This window comes from Sus scrofa, chromosome 4 (assembly GCF_054392235.1).
Source record: "Sus scrofa isolate SSC_HxYL_T2T_F1_AM1 chromosome 4, Sscrofa_HxYL_maternal_Yorkshire_Landrace_v2.0, whole genome shotgun sequence".
Classification (NCBI taxonomy): domain Eukaryota; kingdom Metazoa; phylum Chordata; class Mammalia; order Artiodactyla; family Suidae; genus Sus; species Sus scrofa.
In genome coordinates, this window is record NC_139386.1 from 121,907,148 (window position 1) to 121,932,463 (window position 25,316).

Sequence of the window (25,316 nt, forward strand, 5' to 3'; positions counted from 1 at the left end):
ATTCAGTATATTTTCTGAACATACAGAACCATGCACTATATTATAAAATGCTAATATTTTAATGCATCTCATGCAGACAGAAGAGCACAGCAGGAGGAAATCAATGAAGCAAGACTTTTAACTCCCTTCTTTGCCATCCACTTTTGCAGGAACATTTGTCTTCCAGGCATTTTGGGGAATTACCCTTTCTGTTTGGCTTCCTTTGTCCTCATCAAAAGAGAGTAAAGTGAGAAAGACAATATTTGAACAAAAGCTAGTTTGGGGGAACCCAGAAATATGAATGACATTTATTGTTTATTTTACTTTATAATTTCTGTGCTCTGTCAGAATCTGAGAATACCTGTGTTTACTTAACAGTCCCATAAAATTACAACTAAACATGTGGCTGGTTTTTATAAATTCCTGCAAATTTAATTTTACTAATTTCATTTGACAAGATGAATTTTAGCTTAGGATTATAATGACGATTTCTAAGAGAAACGTCTACTGGAAAGAAATCAGCACTGAGAGCCCTTTCTGGTTTTTGCTTCCCCAGAACAAGGTCAGATAACGACGATGCCCATGATCGCGTTCATCCTGAGGGGCTGTGTTTGTAATACCGCCTTCTCCCCAGGAGTGTAACTATCTGTTGACCCCCTATCCATTCCATGTCCCCTCAGTTAGAACAACAACATGTTAATAAGCTTCAGGACTTCCGTCTCAGGGATGAGAAAACCCCACCCTGGCGAATAAGCCCATCATCCAATATTATATGATGGTTTAATGTCGTGGCTTAGATTAGAATCCAGATCACCTAATACTGACCTCAGGAGTCTAACCTGGATGAAATATACTACACAGAGAACACTTTCTGGTAAATCTTGGATGAACAGAAAGACAAAAAACATTAACAAAACCATAAAAAGATGGAGACATGGTTAATGAACTGATTAAACTAACATGTGGAATTCATTTATTTATTTTCTTTGGTATCATCGGTTTTCCCTCTCTACTAAATCATTTATAAAGATAAACAAATCTTTATTAAGCAACAATAGAAATATCAGCACGAGAATAAAATCTTCCCATAACTTCATATTTCTTTACTCCCATTTCTCTGCTTCTTTGAAATAATCCTTTACACCTACTGCTTTGGCTTACAGTCTTTGCAAAACCAACTCCACCTCAGTTTCTGATCTCAACATTTTTTTTTTTTTTTTGTCTTTTTGTCTTTTCTTGAGCCACTCCCATGGAGCATATGGAGGTTCCTAGGAGCTGTAGCCACTAGCCTACACCAGAGCCACAGCAACGCGGGATCCGAGCCACGTCTGCAACCCACACCACAGCTCACAGCAACGCCAGGTCCTTAACCCACTGAGCAAGGCCAGGGATCGAACCCGCAACCTCATGTTCCTAGTCAGATTCATTAACCACTGAGCCACAACGGGAACTCCAACATTTTCTTCATTTGATTCTGTACAATGACATCTTGCTGCCAAGTTCCAGGGTCATTTCTTTGACTTTTCTAGACACATCTGTATTTCCCAGAGGTCAGTACTTTATCCTTCTTAAAACATTTTCTTCTTCAGGATTTCTTAACATTGCGCTATTTTTCCTGTTCCACGTATAGCTTCTTATTGGGCTCCTCTGCTGACAGCTATGAAAACTGTAATGTCCCAGAACCCTGTTCTAGACACCATTCCCCGCCTTGTGTATGTCCTCTCCCCAAGTGTCTGCTTTTCACTATTATCATTCTGCCGAGGATGGTTAAAACTGTGTCTCAGAGGGTGTCTGCTACCTAGATTTGTACACTCTCTTCTCTATATCTCGAAAGGCATGGATAATAGTCATGAACAACTTAAAACAACCCATACTGAATTCTTGATTTTTCTTTCCAAACCCATTCCTTCCTTAGTCAGTTCATCTAACGACACTACGATCATTTGAACAAGTCAAATATTTTCTGTCTCTTCCCACCAAAATGTAAGCTTCATCAGAACGGAGGTGTCATGTCTTTCTGATCATTGCAATTCTACTACCAAGAACAGTGTTTGATGCTCATTAAATCTTAGATGGATGAGGAGTTCCCGTCGTGGCTCAGTGGTTAATGAATCCGACTAGGAACCATGAGGTTGCGGGTTTGATCCCTGGCCTTGCTCAGTGGGTTGAGGATCTGGCGTTGCCATGAGCTGTGCTGTAGGTCACAGATGTGGCTCAGATCCCACATTGCTCTGGCTCTAGTGCAGGCCAGTGGCTACAGCTCCAATTCGACCCCCAGCCTGGGAGCCTCCATATGCTGCACGTGCGGCCATAAAAAGACAAAAAAAAAAAAAAAAAAAAAAAAAAAACTCAGATGGATAAATGAATAAATGAGTGAATGAAATATTCCTGTTAAAGACCACATCCAAACTCGCTTCTTCCAGTAGCCAATGGTGTGCTTTCTGAAGTAGAAATAAGAATCAATTATTCCCATCAAACAAGGGAGATGGTAAGAGTTGATTAGCTAGTAGGCCACCTCACCATGATCATCTAAAGTAGAAGGAAATTACCCATGACTCAGGGTAGAGTAAAGGACATTTGCATAATGGACCTATTTTGGATTTTAAGCAAGTTTATTGCCATGGAGTCCAAATTTTTCAATATACTCATTATTTCAGATTAAGAAACTAAAGGACTCATTTAAGATAAACACAGGTTATTTTTAGATTGTCAATGCTTTGGGACATTAATTTTTCACTTTAACTGTACATTTTAGATTAATGTTACAGAAATTGGTTTACTCAAAAGCTGTGACTTTGCCATGAAAAGTTGCAGTGGACTGAGGTCAAATTCAGGGTGGTGCCAGGAAGTCAAATGCTGGCATTGCACATTGTGAGTCACTGGGCAGAGGGGACATGGCTGATGAGCGACAGACATGGAGGCACAAGGCAGAGAAAGAAACAGAAAAAAATCAAACATAAAGTTCATAAATGCTCATGGGATCTTCCTCGGCCAGAACCTACACATGAAATACCTTTATTTGGAACCAGAGCTAACATACATTTCACATCATATTTTGAAAATGGTTTTTTATCTAACTTAAAAACCCATTCACTGAAATCTCCCAGAGTTAAAGTTTACAAATTTGAATTGGTTTATCAGATAATAGAGGTAGCTTTCCTTAACAGAAACAATTACCATTAAGACACATATGCAGGATCAAATCAGCAAAACCTAATAAGAAATATAACTTCATTAAACATATCCTTTCTAAACTTTCATCTTCATTTTTTTATAGACAACAAAACATGGGAAAATAGTTGAATTTGCTTGTTTCTCTCTATATTTGATGGTTTGTGGGTATTTTTTTTAGATGATAGAAGTAAATGTGGCTTAAAATGAGATAAATTTCATGTTTGGTAAGCATGCTGTCTTAATGAAAGACATGCTATTGTACATTTCAACACTCGGGGCTAAATTTCTATTATTTTTTATATCAACAGATATTCAGTAAACTCAATGCTACATCCTTTTCCTCTCAACACTGAGTTGGTCTGATATAATTTCTTCACTTAACTTTCCTTGCCAATTAATTCAAAAGAAAAGAAATCAAATAAGCATATAAACAATGATACTTTGAGAAGCTACGACCTATTTTTTCTCCCTGTTCATCTTATAACCTCAATATTTAGCACAGTCCTGGTACATAAGTTCTCAGCAAATGGTTGCTAAAAATATAAATTATTTTACATTTAAATCATAATTACATTACCATCTACCAAATTTCAGAGAGAAAGCCTATTGCTACAAGAAGAAAGCAATGTCATGTTTAGTTTAGGTGTTAGAAACTTTTAACCTCTGGTATAATTTCTGTCTTAACTCCTGGTCTAAACAATGTAAGGCTTAGCAGCATCTCTTTGCCATATGTATGCAACACTGGGATAGAGCTAAACAGCACAGAAGCCAAGGCATTCCAGGCCATCGATGCACTGTTGGTTTTCAGCAATGTTGATTCATAAGATTCACGGCATGAATCCTAGCCCCAAAGATAGTGCTTAGCCCGGTTTTACTAATCCATTCAACTCAATTCATATTAAAGTCACAAACTGAATTCAAGGGATCATTTTAATCCTGAAAGCAAATCAATATCTGAAATATGCAAAACACAGGAAAATATGAGCTTTATGTCTTCCTGTTTTCTCCAAACTATGCTCTAGTCCTTGAGCAATAGAGGCTGCCTACGTCAAGGGGGCCAATTTTGCTGATAAGGCACGTTTTAAAACCCCAGTTAAGAGGTTTAATCTTACCATTTGTCCATCTAAAATGTTAAATCAAACTTTGTAACTACAAAACCTCTACATCATCATCATTTCTTACTGATCATGTTTCCATTTCCTCTGGGTATAAAGTTTTATGGGGATGAACATTCCACTGTGTTAATTTTTTCATATTTGGGACATTACATTGATTTATATAGAACGAATTTAAACTGATGTCTGAGATTCTATGTATCTTTTTTCCAAATGATTATGAAAGATTATTCATCTTTCAAAGATACTTTTCAAGAAATTTTAGACTAATTTTTCTTTCCATAGAAAACAGGTACCCAATAGGAGCATATTTTTCCAAAGTCATAATCACTTACTATCTTGAAATAAAACGTACACTTCTACTTGAATCACATACTAATCGCATGAAAAGTATCTTTGAAAGATGAATAATCTTTTTACAGATAAAGCTGTATCTTTTAGTACAGCTCCTACGAATGTACTAACCAACGTTATCACTTAATAGCTTTTCTTAATACCTATATGAAGTAACTGATAAATGCTACAATTCATAGTATGGATTCTAATATTTTAAGGTTCAAAGAATTAAAGAGCGAGAGAGACTGCCTTATCAATTTTAAGAGCCGGAAATTTAAAGAACACAATTTCAATCTAGTCCTCACAGGACTGAAACCAAATTAAAATGCAAAGTATTCACAGCTTCCAATTCTGGAGACAATTTACATCTTCAATTTTCACCTACTTCTTAGACCTGCAAGGAAGACTGGCAAATAAAAAAACCTAGAAATGATTTTTTTCAATAGGCAGTATATAAATGTGATTTTTGCTTTTTAAATTTACTGTCTTCTTTTAACTTTTTGTAGTTATTTTAACTCTTTAAATTATAATTAAATATTTCATGTGCATGGCTAGAAAATTATATGCTTAAGGGGGGAAAAAAAGGACTTAGAATAAAAAGCAACCATCTCTTCCTCCAGCTCTGCTCTCCAGAGGCAATCACATTTAAGTTTAATTTTAGGGCTTTGGTAGGTTAATATGATTTTTCCACCTTGTTTTTGTTTTGTTTTGATTTGGTTTTTTTTTTAATCAATTTTGGATGTTGTTTATTGACTTTTTGCTGTGCAAAGTGAGGCTACGGAGAACCTAACCAAAACCCCTGTCTTTCTCATCTCCTCATGATATGCTTTCCTAACTCTTCACAGTCCACTTCTTATCAACTTTGTAAATTCAACCCTTATATTTAAATATTTATTTTTGTCAACTCTAAGAAAATTCTCAACACCCACATTTTTAAATGCAAAGATAGTTATACTCCCATTTTTCATTTCTTCTTCCAATTTTTAATTTTTCTCAGTGTGAATTTTACCTTTTCTTCTATATTATCACAGTTAGAAACAGTTTTTTTTTTTTTTTTTTTGATAATCACAGAAGAAATATCTGTTAAGTATTCTGTAATTAGTCCACAGGCTGATTCTATAAGTTAAACATGAGTGTTTGTTTATGTTATTATCACAATGCCTGTATTGTTTTTTGGGAGGTAAGTGGTGGATATTGATGCCTCAGTCCAATGTCAGATCACTGCTATTCAAAGGAGAATATTACTAGAGTTTGAATGGGATGTTTGGATATTTCTATTCTATCTGGTCTAATGTGCCACTTAAGTCCAATGTTTCCTTATTAATTTTGTGTCTGAATGACGCATCCATTAAGGTAAATGGGGTGTTAAAGTTCCCTACTATTGTGCTGCTTTCAATTTTCCCCTTTAAGCCAATTGATACTTGTTTTTGCACATTATCTTGAAGCTCCTCCATTGGTTTTATCTACATTTACAAATATTACGTTTTGTTGGACTGACTTCTTTATCATTACATAATGCCCCTGTCTTTTACTATAGATTTTTGGTTTAAAGTCTATTTTGTCTAATACGATAATGACCACTCCAGCATTCTTTATTGTCTGTTGCATGAAATATTTTCTCCACCCATTCACTTTGTTTGTCTGTGCCCTTACTGCGGAAGTGAGTCTCTTGCAGTCTCTTGCTGTTTTTTTATCCTTTCAGCCACTCTATGTCTTTTGATTGGCAAATTTAGTCCATTTACATTTAAAATAATCACTGATAGGTGTCATTTTGTAGTTTATGACTGCTCTCATGGTTCCTCTCTGTTCCTCTCTTTCTTTTCACTTGTGTTCTGGCAGTTTTCTTTAGTGTTACGTTTAGGTTCCTTTCTCATTTTCTCTTTTGTATTTACTGTTTTTTCTATTATATTGTGGTTCTCATAAAACTTAATAATAGCTGTCTTTTTAAAGTTGGCAGCAACTTAAATTTGAACATATTTCAAATCTTTATTTCACACCCTCCCCTTGACACATTTCATACTTTTGATGACACATTGTATTCCTTTAAGTTTACTTATCTAGGAAACTCTTGATCTCTTCTTTGATTCTCAATGATAACCTTAGGTAGAGAATTCTTGGTTAAGAGGAATTTTTTTTTTTCTTTTTTCCTTTTAGTATTTTGAATGTGTAATACCCCTCCATTCTGGCTTGTAAACTTTCTGCTGAAAAATCTGCTGATGGCTTTATGGAATTTACTTTGTAGGTAGCAAGTTGTTTCTCTTCCTGCTTATACAATTCTTTCTTCTTAACTTTTACTGTTTTAATTATAATGTGCTTTTGTGTATCACTAGGCCCATCCTATTTGGAACTTCCTGGACTTTCTAGATTTGGATGCCTATTTCATTCCTCAGATTAGGGAATTTTCTGCTACTCTTTCTTTGAATAACTTTTCTGGCCCTTTTTCTCTATTCTCCTTCTGGGACCCCATAATGAAAATGTTTTGCTGCTTGACATTGTCCCCAAAGTCCCTTAAGGAAACAACATTTTTTAAAAATGATTTACTCATTGAGCTGTTCTGTCTGGATGAGTTTCATTGCTTTGTCTTCAACTTCATTGACTCATTCTTACTCCTTATGTGTTCTGCTGTTGTTCCCACTAGGATATTTTTCATTTCAGTTATAACTTCTGTTTGATACTTTTCTTATGCTTTCTCCCTTTTTGGTGAAGTTCTCACTGTATTCATTCTTTTCCTGAGTTTAGTGAGCATGTCTATGACTATTATTTTGAACTTTTATCAGGTAGACAGCGTATGTTCATTTCACTTAGTCCTTTTCCTAAGATTCTGTCTTTTTCTTTCTATTGGAATATGTTTCTGTAACTTTGCCTAATTTTCTATATTGTTTCTATGTATTGGTAAATCAGCTATTTCTCCAAGTCTGGAAGGAGTGGCCTTACTTAGTATATGCCCTCTGGGGTTCAAAAGCACAGTCTCACCTGGTCACCAGAGCCAGGCACTTAGTGATGTCCCCTATTTGAGCTGCATGTGCCCTACTGTTGTTGCAGAACCACAGCTGCTGCTGAAACATTCTAGTGGATAGGACTGGTCATTGGACCAGCTATGGGGCATGGCCATAGCTGTACTGGTTGGTGGGGCTGGGACCCAGACCAGCTATGGGCTGAGCCACAGCTACTGCAAGGCACTGGTTGACAGGGCTATTGCTTGGCCAGTGTGAGTTCTAGCCAAGGCACAGGGACAGGTGGGGGTCAGTGGGATGCACCCATTGGCACTAACAGGTTAGAGGGGTTAGAGGAAGAATTTCAAAATGGCATCCACCAGCACTGACACTAACAAGGTAGCCTGAGATTGCAAAATTGCTCCTGCCCATGTCTCAGTCCCATGTAGTATCCTGACTGCTTTCTACCTCTCTAGAAGATGCCTCAAGTTTAGAAAGTGGGACTCCTTCCCCTATAGTTCATGTCCTTTTTAATCTGTTTTGTTTTTCCCTGGGTAAGAGGTCCCCTCTGCCTCTCCTACCCCTCTCAATGCTGTCCTTTCACCCTCTGTTGTGGAGTCTCTGTTCATTCAGTTTTCAGGTCCCTTTCCAAGGGAATTATTCCATACATAATTGTCAATTCATTGTTTCCACTGGAGAAGGATGAGTTCAGGATTTCCCTGCACAGTCATCTTGAACTCGTTTAGATTCTGAGTCCCTTACTTTTCTGCAAGGCAAAGCAGTTCCATACTCAGTTCTCATCTCCTCTGCATAGACACTGGTGCATTTTTATTTCACCCTACATCTTCAGTTACCACTTTCCATCATTTTCTGCCTTCTAGAAATTTCTTAAGTTTCTTCTCCACTGATTCTTGTACCATTCTCTTTGCTTTCAGTCTTTTTCTCCATGTTTTACCCCCTTATTATCATTTTAATGAGATCTTGCAAAATAAAGGAGACAAAAACATCATCTTAAGTCAGTTACTTTTTATATTTTATCTATTTTTGCTATTTATATTCTGTCCAACAAAGGAATTTATTATTCATGCTAAGGAAGATGTTACATATTTTATTTTGTGGTGTTTTTTGGTGGGGAGGGGGTGTTTTGCTGCTTATTTCAATATACTTGAAATTTGCATGCACTTACCGTCTGTGAATTTAAAAAATATCTATGCAAGCCATAATTAAAGATCATATTGCTTTCACTTGTTTTGTACATTCAGAAAATATATTCAACGTATATTCATTCAGAATACATTTACTTTTTTCTAGTTCGAATTGATACTATTTTACTCATATAGTCTTCATGTGTTTGTACGAAGTTGAGCTAATATAGTCTTAATAGGTTTAACCTCAAATCTTGCTATTAAACATAGATAATGCCACAAAGTCTTCCAATTTGCTCAGTATATCAGGTCTGAGGAATTATAATGTAATCTACTTATATAAAATATAAAGATGCTATCACATCTAGCTTCTTCATAAAGGAAGAAAAAATATATTCAGTTGACATTTCACAAAAAGCTGGAGATTGCTAAATGTGTAGTTATCACTGAAGTACTAGCACAAAAAAATAATGATATGATTCATCATCTTCTAATACTGCACAGCTCAGTATTCTGCCAGTTACAAATTATTCTTAAGAGGAATATATACAGAGAAAAATGAGCCAAAATAAGACCTAAGCTACAATTAGTTTTGTCCTTATTTTTCTTACAGGAATCTGTACTTTCCCTTCCCAAAAACCAACAAGAACTACATCGAAATGTATCAATTCTAAGGATAGGCACAGGAGGATCTAAGAAACATCTGCCATAAAGAACAAAAAAAATTTTTTTTTTTTTTTTTTTTTGCCATTTCTTGGGCCGCTCCCGTGGCATATGGAGATTCCCAGGCTAGGGGTCCAATCAGAGCTGTAGCCACCGGCCAACGCGGGATCCGAGACGCGTCTGCAACCTACAACACAGCTCACGGCAACGCCAGATCATTAACCCACTGAGCAAGGGCAGGGACCGAACCCGCAACCTCATGGTTCCTAGTTGGATTCGTTAACCACTGTGCCACAATGGGAACTCCCAAAAATTTTTAAGTTACAAAAGAAAAGAACAGAAAGAAAAGAGTGTAAATGGACAGAAAATAATGTTTCTTTGCTGAAACTAAATTCAACATTTATGGGCACTCATATTGCCTTTTAAAATGATAAATCACTTTTAAATTTTGTTATCAAATCTCACAAAATGCCTAGATTTCTTCTTGGTTTAGACTTTGGCACTTATGAAGTCCCAAGCTTTTCCTGTGATCTTATTCATAGCTAGAGTGATAAGAAGTGTAATGTTTCAAGAAAATTATTAATTTTTCATCAGGTATTACATCAACTGATACTCCACCTCTTTTACTGCATGGTCTATAGGCTCTGAGGGCGTGTGTTTGGGGGATTTTCCTTGCACCTTTAGGGCTGTTCTTTCAGGCCAGCTACCTGCACAAAGAATTTACCCTTCAAAACTCTACCTCTTTCAGGTAGACTGTGATTACAATTTTCTTATTATATCCCACAAACATAGCTTTCACAGAAGCTGCTCTTTACCAATACAAACTGAAAATTGGCTTATAAAGTTCTCTCTTGCTTGCACAAGTGGTCTAACGTCTCAAAGCATGAGGGAGGGTCAGGTGAGGAGGAGCTGATGATCAGGTAAACAGGCCCAAGGACAATTTAATTTTTCTGACTTCTTTACTTAGAAGCAGCTGCTGAATTGGTATAATGACAATGCCTTTCCTCATTTATTTCCTTCCAGATTGTACATTTTTAAATGCCACACTTTAGAGCACTGAAAAAGCAACTACTCATGGTTCGAATTACAGTTAAATGCATAGCACCCAACATAAATGATCATTTGTTCAGAATACGTGATATTACTTCTATTTGCCTTGTTTTAGGATCCCTTTCTTTGCTCTTGGGGTGTGTGTATTGGAATCATTGACCATCTTCACCCAACATGTCTATGTTATTCTGATTTCAGCATGTGGCAAACTGATGAAAATCACAGGGCCAATTACAGTCAAGACATCTGGAACCCGATTTGGCGCTTGGATGACAGATCCCTTAGCATCTGAAAAAAATAACAGAGTATGTTGCTTCCTCGAATGCCTTTGCTTAGAACTGTGTCTTATTTACACTTTTTGTCTACTAGACTATTGTTTTTCACTTTCTGGGATATTGGTTTCAACTTAAGAAGTATTACAATGTTTGGAAATATTTTCAGTTTGATAATATTAGCACTCTTACGGCCATATGGCAAACCTATTTTAGTAAAATGTTCTCTCCTATAAGTCATCAGTATAGTCAGCCTAATTTGTATTGGTTTTAGTCCTGTTTTATACTTGAAAGGGGCTAGATACAAGTACACAAAATTCACTGTATACTCCTAAAATTTGCTCCTTAATGTGAAAAACAAAACAAAACCAAACACTAAATAAGCAAAAACTCAGGAGCTAACAAATTCACTAAACAAGCTACAGTATCCCTAGGATCTGGGTAACTTTAAAGAAAACAGCACTGAAATTTTGGGGGCGTATTTGGCAATGGCTGTATTATAAATCAGTATACTAGAAGCTTACCATGGCTCTATGCCTGTTCTATTACAGAACTCAGAATACAAGCAAGCTTAGTAGCTAAATTAGTAAAATTATTTCATTAAAAGGTAATTGTACCTACAAATTAATCCAATGGCCAAGTATTACTGGAAGGTTCTATGGTATCCAAGAAGGAAAATTAAGTTGTATCCATAAAATTAGACCATATATTTTTCACAGAAAGGGATGGAGTAATTAAAGGTTCGAAAGGTGATGGTTTTTGCAGTTGTCACTGACTGATCAGGTAGATTAACAAAGTGATGTGACTTGCATTGATGTTCAGTGATACGCACTGAATGGTCAAAAAATTTTAAAACTTCAAAAAATAAAGGGCAAAATGCGAATCGAGTTCAAGGCAGTAAATTTAGTTGTTTCCTTTCCACATAGACCATGCCAATATTTTTGCAAAAGCCTGCAGTACAATCACATTGCAGCAGGTAAGTGGTAAGAGAATCTTCCAGAGCCTAAGAATGACAATGTTAATATGTGCTGACTTTCACTGTCTTTATTTTGGAATTCTCAAAAAAAGTCCAGAATTTAATCACTTCAATTTTTTCTTCTTTCCAGGTCTGGTACATGGACAGTTATACTAATAATAAAATTGTCCGTGAGTACAAATCCATTGCAGACTTTGTCAGTGGAGCTGAATCCAGGACATACAACCTCCCTTTCAAATGGGCAGGAACTAACCATGTTGTCTACAATGGCTCGCTCTATTTTAACAAGTATCAGAGTAACATTATCATCAAATACAGCTTTGATATGGGGAGAGTGCTTGCACAGCGAAGCCTGGAGTATGCTGGTTTTCACAACGTTTACCCTTACACATGGGGTGGGTTCTCTGATATCGACCTAATGGCTGATGAAATCGGGTTGTGGGCTGTGTATGCAACCAACCAGAATGCAGGCAATATTGTCATCAGCCAACTTAACCAAGATACCTTGGAGGTGATGAAGAGCTGGAGCACTGGCTATCCCAAGAGAAGTGCAGGCGAATCTTTCATGATCTGTGGCACACTGTACGTCACCAACTCCCACTTAACTGGAGCAAAGGTGTATTATTCCTATTCCACCAAAACCTCCACATATGAGTACACAGACATTCCTTTTCATAACCAATACTTTCACATATCCATGCTTGACTACAATGCAAGAGATAGAGCTCTTTATGCCTGGAACAATGGTCACCAGGTCCTGTTCAATGTTACCCTTTTCCACATCATTAAGACTGAGGATGACACATAAGCAAATGTAATTTATTTTCACTGACACAAAGGGTGTCATTGTGATAAACTCTGTAGGACCCCTTCTGTTTTCTCTTTATTGTAACTTTCATCATTTCTCCAAAGCATTTTTTACTATAAAGTTGGTGTTTCAAAAAACAGCTAAGTCTGTATAAATTAACCTGTTGGAAACATATCTTAACTCCTAAATTTACAAGGCCTATCATGTCCTTGTCATGAAAAGCACTAAAAAAAGCTTAAGTGGCTAAAGTCATAGTTTTACAAAAGATTAATGATCTGCCTTATATTAGAGTCAGAGACTAATGGTGGCTTAAATGCATGAATGTCTTTTTTTTTTTTTTAACTCTTGTCATTTTTTTACTGTTTTTTGCTCCACATCAGGAAATATTTTGGTAGGAATAAGGAAAAAAAAAAAAAGCACTTTCCCCATTTATTCCTAAAAAATATTTAAGGATCTTATTTATATGAGAAAATAATATTAATCATTTTGCTGTTATACAATTCTCCAATGCGGTGCTGTACAGTCATTTTTAAATCTCTTGCTAACATTTTATTGGCAATATGTATTTCTACCATTGTAACCACCATTGTGCAATTGTATCTCTTCACTTCTGTGAAAGTTAATATTTTTTATAAAACACACTGAGGTATCATCATCTCAGTAATCACTATAGGTAAACTTTCAAATGTGGTCAGAGGGAAGTATCTTTTCAGCTTACCCCTTTACATAAACATTACAAACTAAAAAGAAAATCAAACTAGATCCCTTAACATAGAGTCTTTATTTTATCCCAAGTTTACTGGACCACTGACACAGAATCCTAAAACTGATTAGGGAAGGATGTTATTCTGTTCACCCCACTGAAAGCAACCTGTACAGCTGATTGCAAAGATGCAGCTGAGTCACAAAAAATGGAGCTAAAAAAAGACTCCATTTATTATACAATCAAATTTTGTTCTTTACAATTAGACATATTAATATTTAACTTTATTTTACACACAACTGGCAATAATGTAACTCCTTGTGTCAAGACTCTAAAGTACATGAAATATATATGAAAACTCTTAAAAATTTCTACAATATCATCTAGACTTATAAACTCTGGAGAGCTACTGGCAAGACTTGTGCAAAAGAAAATTGTGGGAAAATCTGGGAGTTGTCTGTGTTGTTTAAATGTATAAATCATAAACTCAGAAAACATGGTAAGATGGCAACCGCTTGTTATTCTGACTCATGGTATGAAGAAATAGCATAACCAAAAAATAAAGCTTTAATAATATTTTATTTAATAACTCCAAAAACATATAACCAATACATATTAAATGTGAGTTTAGACCTACTTTCCACACATTAAAAACACAGTTTTATGGAAACGAGTGTGGGCTAGTTTTAAAATTGAAAAAGTATACTCTATAATAAATAGTATGTAACTTAAATTGTTGTAAATGTTTAGTTCCACGCATACACAACATCATCGTTTCCTTTGTGAAGTAAGGATATAATAATTCAGATAAAGCATTATGTAAAGAAATAATACTTCAGAGTAATTCATTTCAAATGTCACGAGTAAAACACCATTCTCAAATATCTCACTGTCAAAACTGTAGGATGAAACAACTCAACCTTGAAGTTGTTAAAATTTAACAAGATTTCTTTTTTGCCTACAAAAAGTTAGCATGATTTCATGACCACTCTGGGTCCTTTTGCAATGTTGTCTTCTCCTTTAAACATTTATAGAAGTTCTCTGCTTTTGAGAGTGAGAAAATTTAGGGGACTCACTTCTTGTACACACAACATAAAAATAATCAGCTCTTGTACATCAAGAGTTTGTATGAAGAAAGAATGTCGATTGCAGAAATGAATGAATGTTCCGCAGATGGCCTCTAGTGGATATCTGGGTCTTCATTACTTGTTTTGTCTTTTGTTTTTTGTTTTAAATAATGTAATATGATATCACGTGAATTCAGAACCTGGATGGTCACAGCTTTTTGTGAAATGTGAAGCTTGTAAACACTTTCTTGCTTTCTGTGTAAGGTTTCATCACCATATCCAGTTTATAGTGTATGTGCTGCTAAAGCAAGCACAGATTTTATTAATGTCACTAGAAGTGGGGGCAATATGAGTTTAAAAATGGGATACGCATTAAACACTTAGTTTAAAAGCATTTTTCTTAATAAACTATTCAGTTTGTGCCTGAAATGAATAACTTACTCTAATCACTGTTTTTTTTAATCTCCAACAAATAAAATAAATTTTATGAGGTAATAATGACTATTTTAAAATAATATATGTAACACAATCGGTAAAGAAATCCAAGCTCAGAAAGTTTTAATTCTTTTTTTTTTTTTGTCTTTTTGCTATTTCTTGGGCCGCTCTCGCGGCATATGGAGGTTCCCAGGCTAGGGGTCTAATCGGAGCTGCAGCCACCGGCCTACGCCAGAGCCACAGCAATGCAGGATCTGACCCGCGTCTGCAACCTACACCACAGCTCACGGCAACACTAGATCCTTAACCCACTGAGCAAGGGCAGGGACCGAACCTGCAACCTCATGGTTCCTAGTCGGATTCGTTAACCACTGCGCCACCACGGGAACTCCAGAAAGTTTTAATTCTAAGTGAACTGTGTAGCTGGTATTTTTTTTTTTAATTAATCAGATCGCTAACAAGCCTCCTATCACTTAAATAATAATGCGAACATGGTCAGATTGTGTGACGTGTATTTGCGGCACTTCAGTCTTAATACTTATTATTTGCACCTGCACTTATGAGTTCAGAAAATGACAGTATGTTTATTACCAATATGCAGAGATAAAAAAGAAAATAATGGCAAGTACCTATATGCAACATTCCATATAGTGATAAGATTGTGGTAAGATTTACCATGAACTCAGAATCTCTAGTTCCTATCAACACACTCTATTTCATTTCTGTAATCCATAGTGTTCTCTCTGATGACAACTTTTTTTCATGAAATTGATTCTTAGTCATAACAAGAAAATGGTCCTTATACCTGAAAATCCCTACCAAACTTAAAAATACAAATTTTTCAAACAGAAGAATTCTTTTTAAGTAATATAAAATTATATTATTTATAATTTATAATATATAACAATATTATATATTATAATTTATAACATTAAATATACAATTGTACTTATGGTCAGCAATAAACGAAACCAGTTATTTTTCTACGGTAAATTTTACAAGTAATAATCTCTTAGCTTCATTGTCCTTAAATAGCAGATTTAAAAAAAAACTTATCTAGTGTCCTTAGCACTCCGGATTACTAAATTGTTTCTGCAAATGCTAAATATTCTAAATACGATTGATAGCAAAATTTAAAAAATCAAACTCTTTAGCTATTTTTCTATCAAATAATGACTTCAATTGATGGCAAGCTCTTGAATAAAGAATAGAAAGCTGTTTATTTTTAAATATCAGAAAGAAATCATCCCCAAACTGAATTTACCAGGCTGACTTTTCTGAATCATATCTTAAAGGCACATGATATAGTTTATCCCTTTTTCATCAGGTTTAGAATTTTAATCCTGTTTGGAGCCTCCCTTTTCTCCAAAATGTCAAACTAGTTGGCAGAAAACATATCCTCTATGAAGCTCGGTTCATTAACTGCCAAATAAGTTTTACAAGTATAAATTATTACTGAACATGACTTGAAAATAATACAAGAAGATGGAAAGGTGTCGAAAGCACAGAGTACCTTTCACAACTATAACCACATTAAAACATTCACAGTTAAAGATGCAAAACAACATGGTTAATAAGGAGAACTTGGCGGGAATATTTCAGTGCTGCAAGAAATCTGCCAGTAAACCACACACACACACACACACACACACACACACACACGCAGTTCAGTACCAAGTTGTAGCCCTACCAATGCTACCGTCTTCCCAGAAAAGCTTGCACACATTTTTTTTAAATAATTACGTCATTGCCATAATATATCACTCTCTGCCATAATTCAGATTTGGAAATATCATGTATCATGCAGACATTTTCAGAAAATAACTATGACAAAAGTCTTTAAAATGGAGCAAAAAATGAGCTGATAAAAAGCAGCATGAGCCATTTTAAGTATGTTGTAGAAATGTATCCTAATGCTGATCTTGGTAGTACATATCCAGCCAGCTCTTTGCCTACATCATTCTTGCCTTCACGTGAATTCATATATGTTACCAAGGGGCAGTTTATGGGCTTTCCAACTAGATAATACTGTATTATTTATTCATTTATTTTAAAAATCCCTAAACAAAACTGTGTCGGATAATTTATAGATGCTAGAGATATAGCTGTTAGCATATTTATAAAATCTTCAGGCACTTATGTTCCAGTAAGAACAGGCTGCAACAGAAATGTTGATGAGAAATAAGTTTGGGCTATACTAATTGCTGTAAAGGAAATAAATGAGCCTATCTCATAAAGTGTGACTGGATGTTTGCTAAGGGCAGGATTGGGTAGATGATGTTTAGGTGGGACAGTCAAGGTAAATTCAGTCATCCTCTGGGCCACACAAAAAATTTACCTCTTCCTTTCTGTTCCTAGAAATCCACGGATCAAATATTTAACATTTCCCTACTACTAAATTTTTTTTTTAACTTGGAGTTCAAGGATGTGCTCCTGGGCATGACTGAACTCCATGAAAAAACATGCTAAAATTAGTGATTATATGTGCTGATACATTCTTTCTGTGGGGGACTTACAGCTTTCACCACATTCTCAAAGAAAGCCATGACCCAAAAGATCCCCACTCTGTCAATATAATTTTAATCCCAAATTTATTAAGCATCTATATGACAAACACTGAGTGTCTGTCCTCCGTCTTGCAATCCTCAAGAATTTGGCTTGTTTCAGACAGGAAAGAAATTAACATCCTGGCATTATCAGTAATTTTTTTTTTTTCCTCCATGAGAACTCAAGATTAAGTTGTTCCTTAAAATGAAACAAAACAAACCAAACCAAGAAAAACTCTAAAGGGACTTTTAAATTTTTGGACCAAATACAATCCAATTATTTTACGTGATCTAACCTTTAGAGCACACTCTTACCAGATCTGGTGGCCAAAGCCTCTACTATGAGGCCTGTCCTACATCTATTTGAGTATGGAGAACATTCTCATAATTCTAATGCAGCCTTTTGGCAGCACTATTAGAATCTGAATGAAAGTGAGCAGATATGGTGTGTTCCATCAAATATAACTGCAAACTCCTCTTCTGAAACTAGTTACCACAGCAACACACATACAGCACAATGAAAGATTACAACACTTGCCTTGGTTTAAAAGTCATTGCAGTTGATATGCATGTAATCTACAGTTACAGAAAAATGATTTTTATTAAAAAAAAAACTCCAGCCACATTTATATAGTCATGCTGAGTAGAGAATTGAGACTGCTTCCATCAGAGAGATTTTGTTTGATTTTTTAAGAAGATATCCATTAGCTCCCACTCCAATATGAGCCAAAAATAATAAAAATAAATATTCTCATTCTCTCTGCTATGTTTTCATTAAACTCCACTAGAAACTGCTCTTGGAAGCTGTAGTATGCATTGAAAAAGAAGCTGAACATGTCTCTATATGAGTAATGAGTTCTTATACTCAAATGACATTCTTGCCCTTCAAGTAAAGCCTGGCCCAGCAAGTGGTTAAAGTGCATAATTTATCTATGATTAGCTTTTCTTGACATTCTTCCTTGGAAAACGTGCACTTAGCAAATATAACCCAAATAACTCTGCCCATTGTACATTGTTTTCTATTTGTCAAGGCTATTCCATTTCTAGTCTTTCGCGTAATGCCTTACAACATCCTTGTGGACGAGGGAGGGCAAAACATATCTGTTCTATATCACAAATGAGTAAACAAAACATTTATGTTTCAATGTATCTCTCCATACATATTCCACAGGCAGTATGTTCCAAACTAAAATCCTTCTCTCTCCTCCACCTACCACCCTAATCTATTTTTCCTCCCTACTCCAGTTAACAAAAATATCATTCTCTCCATAGCCTTGCTTTGTACCATATATTTGGCTCTTTAAATGCACCTGTCCCTTCTGTTATCAGATTTCGATGACAAATAAGATCTAATGACATCTAAAATTTAAGTCTGTTATTCCAGATACGTGCTCTCAACCATTACCTTCCAATTTGTTTGGTTCACTCACTGCTTCCTGCTCTATTCAATCAACTCTCTAATCTCCATCCCAGAAAGAGATGCCCTGTTTAAAAATACATCTTTTGTTAAGTGACCTCTGATTCTCTCCTATATAATCAGTTTTACCTTTTGCTTTGGCCAAAGGCCACTTTCATCAGCTATGGCTCTATACAATACTCCCCAAGCAAGCAAGCTCCTCACTTAACAAGTCAGGTTAAAGGGTGGTTTTATACTTCCCCTCATAACTCACCTCTCTTTCATTAACTTCCTATTCATCATTCAAAATTCACTTAAAGGGTTCTCCAGTGGCACAATAGGTTAAGGATCTGGCATTGTCACTGCTGTGGTATGGGTTTGATCCCTGGCATGGGAACTTCTTCATGCCGTGGGTGTAGTCAAAACAAAAACCAAAATTCACTTAAAATATCACCTTATTTCTGAAGCCTATAAAAAGTCATTCTCCCAGAGTACTGATCTTACATTAACAAAATTATCATATCACATTGTATTTACTTGTTTCTTCCAAGTTCATGTGGACTCCTCAAAAGCAGGGACAATGAGTTATATTCCTTATATTTCCTGGCACAGTGTCTGATACAGAATAATCCAACAGTAAACACTAATAACCAAAGAAGTATATGAGTGAATGATAAGGTAACCACCTTCTCATATCTAAAAATATTTAAAACGTTGTTCCATTCTTAGACCAGGCTGAGAAACTAACTTTTCCAAATTTACTCTACTGAAAATAAATTTCCACTTCTGACTAAGGTCAGATTCTAAATATAAGAAGTATAAAGAATATAAAACCGGGCTTAATTTATTCTCTTGGGTAAAGCGATCTCTTTGTAAGAGAGTAAATTTTCTTTCAGGATTATTTAAAGTAAATATTATTTCTACAGCTATCATAGTTACCTGCATTATTTCTCTATTAAACACTCATTTTTTGAATGGAAAAAAGCATTTAAATTTCTTTACCCACTCAACTTTTGGTTCCCTATTTCACCTTTTTTTCTCCTGTAAGTAAAGACTTCTCTTAGAAATGTACTTTGTCAGGGCAGAACAACCAGGGTTTTATCAACAAGGCATGTACTACCGGGTCAGAGAAAAGTGAAGGAGCTATCATTCCCCTCTCCTGTGTTACTGCTTCCTTATTCTGTGTTTCCAGAACGCTGGCGTTTATTAACTGTCAATCATTCCAACTGAATGCCCCTTCTAAGCGGTATTAGGGAAGACCAGTTCTTCCTATAGCACAAGCCACTCTTCCAGAAGGTAGAATATTTGTTCTAAAATTAGATCTAACTGTATGTCTTCCAGCAAGTCTGTGGGTTTCTGTAAATAAAAGCACTGGGCTCTATTTTCAAACTCTTCCATTTAGAGCTTGAGGTTTCTAAAGGGATCCCTTTCAGTCTACCACAGAGGGACAGAGGAACTTAACTGAGGTGGGACAATGGACCACAAACTCTCCACCACTCACCACCTCCAATAAAAGCAACCTCTCTCTTACCTACTTCTGTTAAAAACGCTTCTATGGTAAGTTTTTACTGTCAGAAAACATTTGTTTTATAGTTTAAAAACCACTTACCTAGATGGTCCCCAAGGTTTCTTTCAACTAATCCCTTATTCTAAAAGATCAATAAAGACTGTGAGGAACTGGGACTTGGATGCTTGTGTATCTCAGACTGAAAGGAAAAGTATCCACAGGGAAAGAAGAGATACAAGTCAAAGTATAGTCATGCAGTCTTTCGAAAGTTTTCAAGTAGTTTTTACAGAGTTATGGTAAAACTAAGACAAACACGACATACTGCTCTCTATTACTTGACTAAAACGTGCTTCCTAACTAGGGATGTCCCCTCCCCCAATAAAACAGCTCAAAACCCACGGTTCTTCCCTCTTTGCACTTCTTTTAAGAACTCATCCTCTCACATGGCTTCAATTACTACTGAACATTTTCCAAATCTGGCATGTCTCCAAGTTCAGAATTTCTGTCAATCTAAGTGGTACCTAACATGGAAACGCTTCCTCAATACAAAGGTGGTATATCTGTAAGTGAACTGATCTTTCTTCTTTGAGCGTCCTTGGGGAATAAAGTCTAATCTTCTTTCACGATGCAGATAACCCTCCATTATCCTCAACAAATCAATGCCTTGCTTTCACTCCTCATCTTTTCCCCCCGCTATTCCTTCTACGTATAGCACTATCTGTAGTATATTTCTTATCTGGTTAAGCCATACCTGTGTTTCAAAGATGAGCTGAGATTTTGCTTCTTCTAAGAAGTTTTCCTAACTATTCCCCCAGCGGTGCTATCTGCCCCCTCTTTGTGGCGTCATATTACCTGGTGCCTTCCTCAATCACAGCCCTTTTACTACAAATAAGTACCTGTTTACTTGTCTGCCTCCAATGCCAACTACGAGTCTCCTGGGGTCACTATATTAGCATAGTATCCCATGGCATAATCTCTCTATATGTGGCTGGCTTGAGCTAAACCATTATATTTCATCAATAATATCACTACTCTTCTAGACATATTTAACTCTCCTATCACCTTCATTCTTCATGTCCAAACTCTCACAAAAATACAAAAATGAGTAGTTTTTTCTTTCAAAAGATTTATCTTCCATCTTAATGACTCACCCCAAGGCCACAAGTAATACAAGGTCTCACCATCTTCCACCTACAAAACATACTACAAACGCTGCTGGCAGGTATCTCTGTCTCCAGTCACTCCTCACAAAATTGAACCTGCATTCTTCCATCAGGTTCACCACAATAAAGCGTTATGACACTACCTGTTCACTAACAAATCATTGCTTTCTGCTTGCCATGACATCAATTTTAGACTGCTCTGACTAAATCCACCTGTCATTTACAACTTCATTTTTTCTTATTACCCAATATACTTCCTCTGGTCCAATCATGAAGTCCACATGCATAATAGAAGCCTTCTTTCCTCTAAGCTTATATCTACATTCTGGATGTTTTCTATTCCTCTCTTGTTATCAAAATCTTTCCTATGCCTTTTGGCCAAATATAAAGCTCACTTAGTCTAAATACTTCCATACAGAACATCAACACTAAAATGTAAAGACAAATAGGAGTCAGACACATTCACAAGGAAACATGGGTTTTCATCTCTGCAGGAATATACGGTGATGTGGTAAAGTGATTTTCAGGGAGGAAATGGTTCACACATTTATAACAAATACACATTAATAATAAGGACAAACCTTGTCCTTGACCCTAGAGTCTAATTAATTACTTTCCCAAATGTGTGTGAGCTGTTTTCTTCGACAAATCTCTCTCAGAAGTTGACTAATGATGCTATAAAATCTGCTCAAACTCCATATTTGAACCAACATATCACTGCAACTCATATTGTTTATGCTGCTCTGGAGAAATAATGCAATTTCTAGTGGTTCTAAGAAACAGAACCTCCTCTAATGAACCCCCAAAGGAAACTGGAGTATTTATAAAGAATAAACAAGTCTGGACAACACTGACATTCCTTGCTGGGGCCCTTAACCTTCCTGTGGCTTTCTTTAGGCTGATTTTGCAATGTCTTCTATCTAATGAAAGCTTCTTGAAATGCTACTTTTTTTTCATTACACTAAAACAAGGGAGGCCAGTTAGGATCAGAATGGGTAATAAACAAAGGAAGGAAGGAAATTGGGCAATGAGAGAAACTAAGAAAAAGTTCAGTAAGAAAACAATAAGTTTATTCTCAATTGAGACAATCCATTCCTTTATTGAGCAAATATTTACGGTCTATGAAATACTACATGTACCTATTAAATAAGCTAGGTACTAGTTACTGTGGACACTGAAGTTAATTAAAGGCAGACTTAGAGACCACTTTTATGAACTTTATAGTCCAGAGTACTTGAATAAGTGTGCCGTGAATTTTATAAGAACAGGAGATAGACATTGACTGCTTTGTTAAATGCTTCTTAATCAAATGCAGCGGCAAGATTCAAGTTCATGTCATTGGATCTGCTTATTTTCTCTACTTTTCATAGAAGAATGCCAAACCACAAGTAAGGAAGGTCTGTCACGTCAGGGCTCACAGTTATCATACTCATGTTTTTACTTGCAGTGCCTAAATTAGTGCCAAGAATACAGTAGTATCCCAAAAAATAACATGTGAATGAATGAATGAAGCAATCAAGTGGTGACAATCAACAAGTATCTCAGTCAGAATTCCAGACTGTACATCTTAACGTTTGATGCATTTTAATTGCTTATTTCCTCATTAAGCTTTTGAATTGCTTTGGACTTTATAATATTTATATTCATACCAGGATTAAAGACTTGTTTGTTGAAATACAGTGATTAGCTGATTAAGAGAAATTCCAAGTCTTGAGTCTGCAATAACACAAGCCAAATAACTCTGTTTTTTACCTGTCAAGAGGTAACAGTGGAACAATATGCCTATTATGGATTTTCTAGGAGTTCCTGTTGTGGCTCAGTAGGTTAGGAATCGAACTAGTATCCATGATGATGTAGGTTCGAGCCCTGGTCTTGGGTTAAGGATCTAGTGCTGCCACAAGCTATGCTGTAGGTCACAGATGTGGCTTGGATCTGGCATTGCTGTGGCTGTGGTGTAGGCCAGTAGCTACAACTTCAATTCAACCCCTAGCCTGGGAGCTTCCATATGCCATGGGTGCAGCCCTAAAAAGACCAAAAAAAAAAAAAAAAATTATTTATATAGCTATTACTACTACTAATCATAATAATAATGCTAAACTAACAACAGTAGAGAAAATTAATTGATAGTATCTGTTTTCACTCCAGTGGTCAGTCTTTTTTTTTTTTAATCAGATAACAAAGACAAATATTTTGAAATTTAGAGTTAAATTCTTATCTCTTCCTTTATTCATACCTGTGGAGCGATAAACAAACAAGCTATTGAGAGAGAAATTTGTTTTCTAATAAAAACTAAGATGTTCTCATTATATTTTCCTTTGTCAGAAGTTTAGTGTTCCACTTTTATAGCTAGTCTCTTTAGCCCTTCTGTTCTTACAGCTCAAAGGCAATTGGAAATTCCTTATTTTTCCCTAAGAGAGAGAGATTCACAATATAAAGTCAGCATTTCTCTAAAAATCATCAACATCTGTTGTAGTCATAAGGAACTTGCCTGTAGAGTTTCCCCAGAACATCCTGCAGAGCTTGCCCACACCCACTGCTTCAGCCAGAAAAATAAAATAAATGCCTTGTGAGAGTGATGTAATGGTCTAAGGAAACAGAATACAGTTAAAGTAAAGAAGGCATAAAGTTTTCAGAGCTATATATTACACAGGCATTGATTCTGATTACATTAGATTACTGGGCCATTTGCTGATATTCCATTTCTGTGTAAGTTCTGACTCCCCTAAATGCCACAGAAGTACTAAACTACAAAAAGAGTTTAAGGGGGAAAAAAATTAAGTTCCAAAATGTTATCTTTACATATATATGCTATGGTTAGTTTAGTCTGACTTAACTGAATTCTTACATAAAACCACATAGAGTCTTCAGTTCATGTTGACATGGTAGATTTTCTCTTCTGTAACATAGACCCTCAGCAGATATTCAAATGGTTAGACTGCAGAATTTCATCTTCAGAAGAATCATGCTGAGTTTTAGACCCTAGTAGAGACCTTCTTCTGCCTTTCCTGTCATTATCAGGAAGGGTGTTTCAAGATAACTTCACCTTTATTGAATGCCCTCTATCTAGTACTGAATCGTTTCATCAAAGCCTAAGGTATTCACCTGTATGAGTTATAGGTTTCCTAAGATACATTTGTTCAACTTGAATACAGGTGTCCTAAGCATAAGAGATGACCATGAAACAAGAATTCACAATTCTTTATAAGGCATATTGATAAACGCTATTTAAAAAAATACAGATATACACACAATAAGGCTGATATTCTGGTTATCTATCCAAAAAATGAGAAATAAAGCAAACAAAAAATGTAATCTGGATCATGCTTTATACTCATCACTTTATACCCATTGGCAAGAGCCAAAAGGGGGCCCTTGACTACTAAGAATAAACTTTTTCCCTGCATTATCCTCCTTGGATCTAATGAGAAGAGTGAGAACTCTGCATGCCTCTGGCAAAAACTCCCACCTCCCCATCCTTACTGTCCAGTGATGACCCTGCAGTCATCAAGTGTGACCTCTTTATGGTCCCAGACACCTAGGACTATAGGTCACTCTGGCATTAAACATCTACTTTCAGACTTCACACTTACACTCAGAGCTCTAGAACTCAAAATCTGTCATAAAGCAAAGTCCCCTGCCTTTCTAACCTCTGCTCTCAATGTTCCCTTCACCTTGATCAAACTCCAACATGCCTATGACACTAGTTTTTAAACTGCACTCAGTTTCTTGGAGAGATGTTTGTTGGGTTTCCATTTGATTTTTCATTCAGTTCTCTGGGATCCAACCTCAAAGATCCAGAGTTAGCTAGTTTGAAATGGGGCCCTGCAACAGTATTGTTTTTAAAGTTTATGAGGAGATTCTAGTCCACAATCAGTGCTAAAAAATCTGTTCAATAATAGAACAAATTCTAAAAAAAAAAAAAACCTGATTCTCTCTGAAGGACATGACTATTTCCTCTCCTAGTGGTCCTCAAACACCTGAGTGTGTGAGTGTGGAGGTCAGTTTGGGTGCTCTCTGCTCTTCATTGCAACTTATTGTTCATTCATCC

General features: G+C 36.0%; 1 protein-coding gene across 5 annotated transcripts in view; it reads left to right on the plus strand.

Moving 5' to 3' along the window:
* OLFM3 (olfactomedin 3) overlaps nt 1-14,654 on the plus strand; it is a 197,677-nt gene extending 183,023 nt beyond the window's left edge. For all 5 annotated transcript variants that reach the window (XM_085023847.1, XM_085023846.1, XM_021090127.2 and 2 more), the window contains 2 exons: nt 10,594-10,700; nt 11,774-14,654. In XM_085023847.1, coding sequence (XP_084879973.1) covers nt 10,594-10,700; nt 11,774-12,451 — 785 coding nt within the window. In that variant the 3' untranslated portion in view covers nt 12,452-14,654. The remainder of the gene's footprint in view (nt 1-10,593; nt 10,701-11,773) is intronic.
* Nucleotides 14,655-25,316: the final 10,662 nt, after the last annotated feature.